At 32.9% G+C, this 10211-nt stretch overlaps 3 protein-coding genes across 4 annotated transcripts in view; all 3 read right to left on the bottom strand.

Moving 5' to 3' along the window:
• Positions 1-2100, bottom strand: part of LOC108750207 (colorectal mutant cancer protein) — an 81084-nt gene extending 78984 nt beyond the window's left edge. For both annotated transcript variants that reach the window (XM_018489511.1, XM_018489512.1), the window contains exon 1: positions 1431-2100. The gene's annotated coding sequence lies outside the window, so the exon portion shown is untranslated. The remainder of the gene's footprint in view (positions 1-1430) is intronic.
• A 1252-nt stretch (positions 2101-3352) lies between these two features.
• Positions 3353-5697, bottom strand: LOC108750191 (E3 ubiquitin-protein ligase RNF181-like). The gene is made up of 3 exons (XM_018489498.1): positions 5641-5697; positions 3716-4021; positions 3353-3574 (listed from the first exon to the last, which is right to left on the bottom strand). Exons 1-3 carry the CDS (start codon positions 5695-5697, stop codon positions 3353-3355), a joined length of 585 nt encoding a protein of 194 aa, XP_018345000.1.
• A 3112-nt stretch (positions 5698-8809) lies between these two features.
• Positions 8810-9718, bottom strand: LOC108750204 (E3 ubiquitin-protein ligase RNF181-like). Its single transcript, XM_018489509.1, has 2 exons — positions 9143-9718; positions 8810-9002 (listed from the first exon to the last, which is right to left on the bottom strand). Exons 1-2 carry the CDS (start codon positions 9446-9448, stop codon positions 8850-8852), a joined length of 459 nt encoding a protein of 152 aa, XP_018345011.1. The 5' UTR covers positions 9449-9718; the 3' UTR covers positions 8810-8849.
• Positions 9719-10211: the final 493 nt, after the last annotated feature.

Here is a 10211-nt window from a genome sequence, read left to right as displayed (position 1 = left end):
AGAGAGAGAGAGAGAGAGAGAGAGAGAGAGAGTGGTGATTTAATATTAGTTTATTTGTGTCATTCTGTCTTTATCGTTCATTAGACAAGGATAGAAACGAAATAGCGCTAAAATCAGCTCTTCGAATGTAGCCGGGACGAACTGACCGCAGAATGCTAGCAAATTGAAAGCAAATTTGATCAGAAAAATACAGCAGATTCTATCCATCTGTGTTTGCTTTAAACTCGTATTCTACTGGCAAAGTCTGTCGATATAACTTGATAACAGATTGGCGATAGAAATCGAGTAGAATCTGTCGAACGCAGATTCTGTCCTCAATTTCTGTCATCGATTTGTTATCAACTCACTGTGAACAAATTCTGTTATAAATTCGTGGTATTCTGTCGCCAATATCTAATAAATCTGATATAAAAGATTCTGTATCAAATTTATAACCTTCCTGCTGACAAAATTTATCAGCGGACGTTTTGCAAAATCTATTCAAGCAGTCTTGGTTGATTGGAAAACTTACAGACGTGAGTCTACTTGGATTTATCTTTGAGCTTACAAACAAAAAAAAAGCTGTATCCCGTAAGAACTTCAATGAAGGTAAGGATTTGCTCTAAAAAAACATGAGTGTATAGACTTTCACCAGTTTAAATTTAACATCGATATATTAAAACCAATATGTTAAAACCGCATTACGCTGGTATTTATATCAACCAACACAATCGGAGAATTTAATACCAACATAGAATTAAATCCACACACTATGTTGATATTTATATTATATTTAACCGAGTATTTAACATTCATGATTAAATCGATACCGATACTTTTTAGAGTAGACTCATATCCATTTCAACGACTGTAAGTTAACTTTAATTTTGCTTTAATTTACTCCTTATCTTTTTCTAATTAAAATTAGAATAAGATAAAAAGTAAAACTGAGATTAAATCATTTATTAAGTTCATAATTTAAATTATACTCAATTTAAATTATTTTTAATCATTTCTATAGGTCGCTATTGATTTCTACTCTCAATATAAGTATCGCTAATTTAATTAATAGTAAAACAATGGCGTTAAGGGCTAGGTTATTCCATATTCAGATAAACTATGTGATAATTTACCTATTGGATAAACAAAACAGTAAATCATCACTTCAGCGAGCTGAAGTTTACTGAAAGGTGGAACAACCCAGCCTTATTAAACAATTAAACAAATAGACAATATAATAATTTTATTAAATTTAACTCAAACTTAATTTATTATTTATTAAGTAAAAAACACGTTAACATGGACGTTGTTTATTTTGAAACTAACAAGCAATTTGAGCACAAAAGTGGATTGATTTACGTTTTGATAGACATGAAAATTACAAATGATAAATGTTATTTAACTCAAAGAATTGAGTTACCCCATTACTCCTTTGATAACAGTATACTCACCTCATCATTATCTCGACTGATCCTATTTTCTTAATCGGATCGGGAAGTGAGAAGACGAACCCGCGCCGATAACGAAATCAGACATTCGATATCGCGATTCGACGGTACGCGGAACGCGGGTCAGCGACAGATTCGTCGGTCGCGAGAAGCGTTCGGGAGGATTTCGAAACCGACAAGGAGCGGCGACGGCGGAGGAGGAGGAAGAGGACGAAGGACTATCGCGGCACGTTGTCACGTCACGCGCTCCGGCCTCGTGTCATCGACTGTCTCCAGGATTCCGAAACAATTCGAGAGGGGCGATCCTCCTCTCGTTCGCGGGAGAGAATAATTCCTTTCGTCGTCCCGCGGCCGTCGCCGTTTTCTATTTTTGGACGCGCGCGGCGGATGCCACCCGCGGCGGTCTCGCGATCGCCGATATAAACAGAAATCACGGAACCGCGACGGCGCGCCTCGCCGTTTTTCTTTTTTCTGTTCGATTCGTCACTTGTGACGATGACCGATCTCGCGGAACGTTCCTCCCGATTTTGACGCGATGTTCCGGCGCGTTCGCTCCTCTTCGCTCCCTCGCGCACCGAAAACTCCGCGGACTGGCGTCTGCGGTCCACCACGGTGTCACCGAGTCACTAACCCTAACCTTAAAACTAAACTCACAAGTTACCCCATCGGTCCTGTCCCGCGACTGATAAAAACTATCGATTGAGCCCGCCGCGGTCAAAAAACTCTGGCCGGTCGAATGCAATGACATCTCGCGTGTTGCGATAGAATTATCAATAACTCACGCATTTATGATGGCGACTCAGTCGATCTATAATCGATTGCTACAATTACCGACAATCGATACTATTTAATATTTTTAATATTTAGATAATATATTATTAAATGATTTCTTATCATATAATTACTGCATAAATGTGTATTCGTACTTGTAATACTGTAATATCTTGTATTACCAATATCTTAAATTACAAAGGTTAAATGAAAAAGAGCATACAGCCACGCTACAGATGTAAATAAGTTATATATTATTAAACAATTCAAACAATATGTAGACGTTTCGGTCACAATGTGACCATCTTCAGTACATTAATTGAAAACATTAAATTATTTAAAAACTAGATACATAATTCGTAATGTTAGTTAGTACATAATTTATAATGTCTTTATTGTGCACCATTATTCGCATCGTTATCCGTTAAGATAATATTGATTACATTAAAATTTAACAAATTATACAAATACAAAATATAATAATACAAAATTCGACCGAATTTAACGGTCTTAAATTACACTTTTTTCTACTGCAGTCATTATCTCTCTATTGATAATCGAACTACTGACGATATCATTAAAACACATTAAAAAAAATAAAATAAAATTCGAGTGTTATACATATACATATGGAAAATTATGAACTGAAAAAATAGAGTTTTCTTCTTGCTTTGTAGATCTGTCATGTGCTCAAAAAAAATTTTAAGAAATTTTCGACTATCTGACGTAAAAGAAATGAAATTGAAAGATAATTAGCTATCACGAACATAGCCGTTAGCAGAGAAATATATCATTCAGATAGTTTATCATTAAAGAAACAGTAATCATCATAGATATATTAACTACATTATTTATATTATTACATATTATATAGAAATAATTAGTAATATACTAACCCGCTCTAGGCTGAAGTATTGCGAGGGGAAGGGAAATATGGAAAGCGGAGAAAAACTACGAAAGGGTCGCATCCATGTGGTGATGGCGACGGCGCATTGTATTTTTTTCGGAATATCGTCACCGATATGAGAGTGAAAAAAAAGGATGATGAATAAACTGCCAATTACTTTAACTTCGAGTAATATTATTTGTATATGCCGAACGATTATGCCGTTTTCAGCGCAACATATTTTGGCAATTCTCTTTAGTGGTATATGTCATGTCTTTTTATTAAATGTCATCTTTTGTATCAAATGTTCGTATAAAGTGATGAATCTTTTACAAGTTATGTATAACATAGTTAGTAAACAATTATAAAATGATGACACGAATTCCAAATCCTCTCTTTCTTTCTCTTCTTTCTTGTTTATTTCATAGTTCCTTTTATGTATATAGGCTGGTGCCGACAAATCGTATCCGCAGAGCGGACATATGCTAGTCTGAAAATGCGAAGTTATAAATATTTAATATGTAGCAATTAAATCTTCTTGCATATTTCAATTCTAATTGGAATTTTTATCTTTAATAACACGACGCAATTTGTATATTATTTTTCTATATGTTTACTCAATTGATTTTACCTCTTCTAACCATGGTAATATGCATTCAGGATGAAATATATGCTCACAAGGCATTAATTTTGCTTTCTTCCCTGTCTCGAATTGTTTTAGACAAATAGAACACTGTTTTTCATTGGATTTAATTTTAATTTCAGGCAAATTAGCCACGATTTCTTTTGACAATGGTGGTGGAAGTTTTGCATCTTCGTTCCACGAGTCGTCCCATGTGTTAAAATTGCGCAGGAACCGTGCCATTTCAATAATATCCTCCGGCTCTTCCTTATCACTCCATGGAGGCGTCCAGCCCATCTCCGTGAAATAATCGGACTTTTGTTACAATTGCTATAAAAGTCTGCTTCGCAGATAACAATATAATCGATAGTATATAATATTCGTTGATATATATATATTTCACTTTTATCCTCTTATCTTAAAATCGATCTTAAAATCGATCAAATTATTGTTTCGAGGAACACTTCTTATAACGCGTGGTACTTCCTGTAACACGTGGAGCTATCACTACACAACACACTGTATATCACTACAATACACTGTATATATCGATGCGTGTCTGTTAAAAAAAAATCGAATTCGTGAAAAATCGAATGTGAAAATGAACAATTACACAGTTACGTGAGTCACATTGAGTGAGTTACAATGACGATTTCGTATAAAGAAATGAACACACGGAATCAACACATTGTGGAGACACACTCTTTTAGTTGTACTGTAAATACACACTCTAGATGGCGCGTAAACTCGACTTTACATTTAATTTATTCTAGAATCTTCTTCGGAAACGATCTTCTAGAATAGATTCCTTCATTCTTCCTAGACATTAACTACATTAACTAGAGCAATATTAATCCTAAACAAAAATTAATGTTTTACGTTGTAAAATAATAAATATTAAAGGGATTTTAATGCATGTGTTTTATTGCAAAGAGAAGAGTATAACCGAAAAGTATTACTCGTCAGAAAGAAAGAAACATATTTTTATTCTCATTTCTAAGTAGTTAGCTACCTGATAGTCTGAAAGAAACTCTTTATAAACGATAATTTTTCACTGAAAATATCGGTTTATTAGTAATTACACTGATTGTTAGTCTTATCTGTCGCGTTTTTTAAGACCTAAATTATTTTAATTTTTATAGTTATTATTTTTATAATACATTGTTACGCAATAAATATATGTATATGAATATAGTACACAAAGAAACCTGAAAGAGGATCGTCGCGCATAACTCTGTCCTCTGAAGAAGTCGATGTAAACTACAATATCCATTTTTTGCGGTGCTCCTGATGAAATGAAATAACTAAAATCTATCAAATTAATATTCAGATGTCTCTCTGTCTGTATTCACAGTCAGATCTTATATTTAAGATTGTCTTAAGTACAGTCTAAAGACGTTATGAACCAATCAGAAAACCGTAGCAGAAATAGTACTAATAGCTCGAACGCACCAAACAAATGTGTGTGTGTGTGTGTGTGTGTGTGTGTGTGTGTGTGTGTATTTGTTAATATCTTTAAAATATCTAATTTTAATTAATTTAATTATTGTAATTTAAAAGTAACACACACATATATATATATATATTGTATATATAGATATTCAGATATGTGAACTCCTGAAACATGGCGAAATCAATGCGCTATTTTATCATATTGTAATATGCAATTTGTATAAAGTTCAAACTTTTCTAATTAAAAACAAATTACATTTAATTTGAAATTGTAAAGAAAATTTAAATAAATAAAAATGAATCAATCTGTAAAGGTACTCCACCAATTTTTAACGGCAGTCCTCTTTTTCTCAGCAAATACCAAATTACATATAACAATTAATATAACCGTAATAAAACACGCGTAATATATTACAGCTATTATGAATACAGTTCTATTCTTGTGACAAATTACAATTAATTATAGATACGTTACGTATAACTTGAAGTTTGCTGGATTTGAGTATCTTTGTTACAGACGAATTTTCCAAAGTCTCCATAATTACTAGCAATTATAGAGACTTTGAATACACTTTAAACTTTTCCAATCATATATCATTAATTTAAGATTTAATTTAACAAAAAATGAGTTAGAGGCCCTCCACCACCCCCGCCAATTTTATCGGCGGTCCTCTTTTCTTTGTAAGTATAATACCCATCCGTAAAAAAAAGCGCTACTAATAAATTTAGTAGTCCGTTTTTGCAGGTAAGTATATTTAAAATTTATTTCTTATTTTTATATCTAATTATTATATTGTATTTTTTGCTAATTATATTGCATTAACAAAATACGATAAAATAATTAGCAATCATATTGCATAACTTTTTTAACATTATCTTTTATTGTAACTCTCTATACATTCAATGATACAATAATAATTGTTTACAATACAATGTACAATTATAAATGTTGTTCAAAATATAATAAAAATTATATTATAGAAGCTAATTAACAAAATTTAGTAATGTAAGATTATATGAAAACGTTGAAAATACATACAATGCAAATTTTTGTACATCCATATTTAATGAAATATTGAGAAAAGCGAAATGAAATATTAACAACAATTAGATTGTATTTACTATTAATTATTAACTTGCAATCATAAAACTTTGTAATATCGCGATAAAAAATCATTAATGTATTTATGACTTTTTATCGCGATATTAATAAGTTTTATGATTGTAAGTTAATAATTAATAGTAAATACAATCTAATTGTTGTTAGTATTTTATTAAGCTTTCATCGCGATCAAGATAACAATAATTTGATCACATCAAAGTCCCACCGTCTTGTATCCCGTCTTGATATCCTGGATAACATTCGGTATAAAGAAGAACAGCTTTTTAATGAAGAGTAAACTTAATATATTACGATTCTATGTCAAATTCATAAGAACCATTCACCAAGAAAAATTAAGCATTCCGTCAAACATCAGTTATCTTGTTACAGAAGGGTATGAATCCTGAATCTCTTAGACCATTTACGATAGTAATAATTTTGGTAAAATGTTATTTTGCAATTAACACTTTTATTGCATCTTTAATATAATATTAAAATTCGCGAGAAAATATGTTCTACCACATATTACTAAAAATCGTCGCTTATTAAAAATAAATGAATAGAATGATTTTCTTGTGGAATAGTGATTACAAAGGAATATATTTGATAATGGTAATGGAAATGCATCGCCTCTTTTCCCCTTCATGATGAATCTCGCCCTCGCAGGTATGACCCTCGGAATGACAGAAAAGAGAGAGAGAGAGAGAGAGAGAGAGAGAGAGAGAGAGAGAGAGAGAGAAAGAAAGAGAGAGACCGTGCCCCCGGTATAACAATTGAAATAATTTGCGATCGCTGCGTTCGCGTCTTCAAATCAGATGACAAATCGGATCGAAACGCGTAATACGGCGTAAAGAAAAAAAAAGAAAGAAAAAAGGTGAAGAAGAAGTAGCGAGAACACATCTGAGCACGCTCCCAAATAAAATCCTAGTTGGATTTTGTATTCCTATTGTTTAAGAATAACTCTCGCCAATGAGAATGCGCATTAATAGCTTATATCATCTAGTCAAAATATATTATTATTTTATTATTCGGTTGTTTTGACAACGTTTACGACAAGGCATAAAAATACCCTATAGGTTTTCTACATGCAACTATATAGACTAGTTTTTTTATTTTAATATTTACATATGAGCGTGTTGAGCTTAGAGTGGCGCTCAGAACAATGAGACCACGCGTGATAATAATATTACTAGTAGCATGTATGCGTTAGAGAGGAAATGAAAGAGAAAAAAGTATGTACAATGGCTTGTGGGTCTTGCGGAGAAACGATGTTGCATCGAAAGTGCGTTCCTCTGTTAATGTTAAAAACGCGATGTCATCGACACTGCTATAAATTGCCAGTTTACTATTATCTAAGATATTGTACATTGCCATTATATCAGATTGTACCACCACGCTATATAATACGAACGAATAATATGTAACTATCAAAGATGATACTAGTGAAACATTTGGGGTTAGATTAACAGTTCTGCTATCTAAGCATTTTTTTTTTAATTCAAGTATTTTTAGAATTGAGAAACCTAAGTTCCCGCATTGACCTGTAATATATGTTACAGTATGAAAATGAGCCTAGGAAGTAACTACATGCAAGAGTATGATATCACACATGATGAAATAAATTGACAGACATTTCAGCATAGATTAATATTGCTGCGTAAGAAACAATATCGCAGTGTCGATGACGTCGAGTGCCGCGAGGATGAAGTTGTAATTTCAGCAGAGAGAGAGAGAGAGAGAGAGAGAGAGAGAGAGAGAGAGAGAGAGAGAGAGAGAGAGAGAGAGAGCGAACGTCGCGGATATCTACATTTCGTCAAAAGAATGAGATACGAAATGGGCAAGTTTATGATAAAAAAAAAAGAAAACGTTAAATATCACTGATCTATATAAATATCCTTCATATATATTTCTGTTGAGATGATATATTATCTTAAATCGACGAAAATGGATTCTGAGACGATGTCGTGTCGAATCTATAACCTATATCGATGAACGAAAAAGGGTTTCCCGACGTTTGCATTTACGCATCACGGACGTATTCCCATATTTGAACGTAACTTTAAATGATTTAAATTCACCGTTCGTTTTATCTTATGTGAATACCGAGTCGAAAGTTCTGTACGACGTAGCTTATCTCACTTGAAGCTCGCATACAGATTATACAGATAACTAGCTATTACGAACATGGCAGAGAAATGAATCATTCAAGATAGTTTATCATTAAAGAAACGGTAATCATTATAGATATATTAACGACATTATTTATATTATTACGTATATTATATATAAATAATTGATAACGTACTAACCCCCTCTAGGGTGAAGTATTGCGAGGGGGAGGGAAATATGGGAAAGGGAGAAAAACTACGAAAGGGTCGCATCCACGTGGCGATGGCGACGGCGGCGGTGCTTCGTTTTTTTTTCGGAATGTCGTCACCGATATAAGAGCGAAAAAAAAAGGATAATGAATAAACTGCTTATTACTTTAACTTCGAGTAATATTATTTGTATATGCTGTTTTCAGCGCAACATATTTTGACAATTCTCTGCATAAAAAAATAAAGTGCATATAAAGTAAAAAATAATTTTTTACTTAAATATAACACATTTACTAGACATAGAATTAGGTAATAATTCCAAATCCTCTCTTTCTTTCTCTTTTTTCTTGTACATTTCATAGTTCCTTTTATATACATAAGCTGGTATCTTCAAATGGCATCCGCAGAGTGGACACATGCAAGTCTGAAAATGCGAAGTTATAAATATTTAATAGTAGCAATTAAATCTTCTTGCATATTTCAATTCTAATTGGAATTTTTATCTTTAATAACACGACGCAATTTGTATATTATTTTTCTATATGTTTACTCAATTGATTTTACCTCTCTTATCCATGGTATTATGCATTCATCATGAAATATATCCCCACAAGGCATGAATATTGCTTTATTCCCTGTCTCGAATTGTTTTAGACAAATAGAACACTGTTTTTCATTGGATTTAATTGTAATTACAAGCAAATCAGGCCTGTCTTCTTTTGACAATGGTTGTGGAAGTTTGTCAATTTCGGACAAGACACTCCACAAGGCGTCCCACGTGTTATAATTCTTCAGGATCCGTGCCATTTCAATTAATTCCATGCCACTTTTAGGCTCTTCTGTATCACTCCACGGAGGCGTCGAGCTCATCTTCGTGAAATAATCGTACTTTTAGTTGCAATTGTTATAAAAGTCTGCTTCACAGATAAAATGATATAATCGATCAAATATAACGTTCGCGATATAGGATTTCACTTTTATCTTTGATCTTAATCAAATTATCGTTTCGTGGACTTCTTAATAACACGTAGAGCTATCACTACACAATTGTGCACAACTATATACCAGTATGTGTCTGTTAAAAACTTCGAGTCATGTGAAAACGAACAATTATACAGTTACAGTGACGATGTCGTACGTAAGGACGGGTCTAGGAAGAATGAGGATGTTCTCGAATGAAGCTGGTTCTTAAAGGAGGAAGAAGGTTCTCGAAGGAGAATAAGGGAATCTCTAGATGGGAAATTGTGTGGGAGTTTAGTGTATGCGAGAGCGCGCCATCTGCGCAGAGTATTATTTCTAACTGAATGTATGACAGAAAAAGTGTGTCTCCACGCGTTCATTCAATTAAATGTCGAAGCGGACACGTACGACATGTTATCGTAACTAAATTGTACATTGACTAGAGCAGTATTAATCCTAAACAATAATTAATTTTTTACGTGGTAAAATAATAAATATTAAAGGGATTTTAATGCATGTGTGTTTTATTGCAAAGAAAAGTATAACTGAAGAGTATTACTGAAAGAAAGAAACATATTTTCTTTCAGATTTCTAAGTAGTTAGTTAACTACCATAGTCTGATAAAGAAACTCTTTATAAACGATAATTTTTCACTGAAAATATCGGGCAGTAT

The sequence above is a fragment of the Trachymyrmex septentrionalis genome, unplaced genomic scaffold (genome assembly GCF_001594115.1).
Source record: "Trachymyrmex septentrionalis isolate Tsep2-gDNA-1 unplaced genomic scaffold, Tsep1.0 scaffold331, whole genome shotgun sequence".
Taxonomy (NCBI): domain Eukaryota; kingdom Metazoa; phylum Arthropoda; class Insecta; order Hymenoptera; family Formicidae; genus Trachymyrmex; species Trachymyrmex septentrionalis.
The sequence above is the reverse complement of the archived record's forward strand: the minus strand, read 5'-3'. Positions and strand labels throughout refer to the sequence as shown.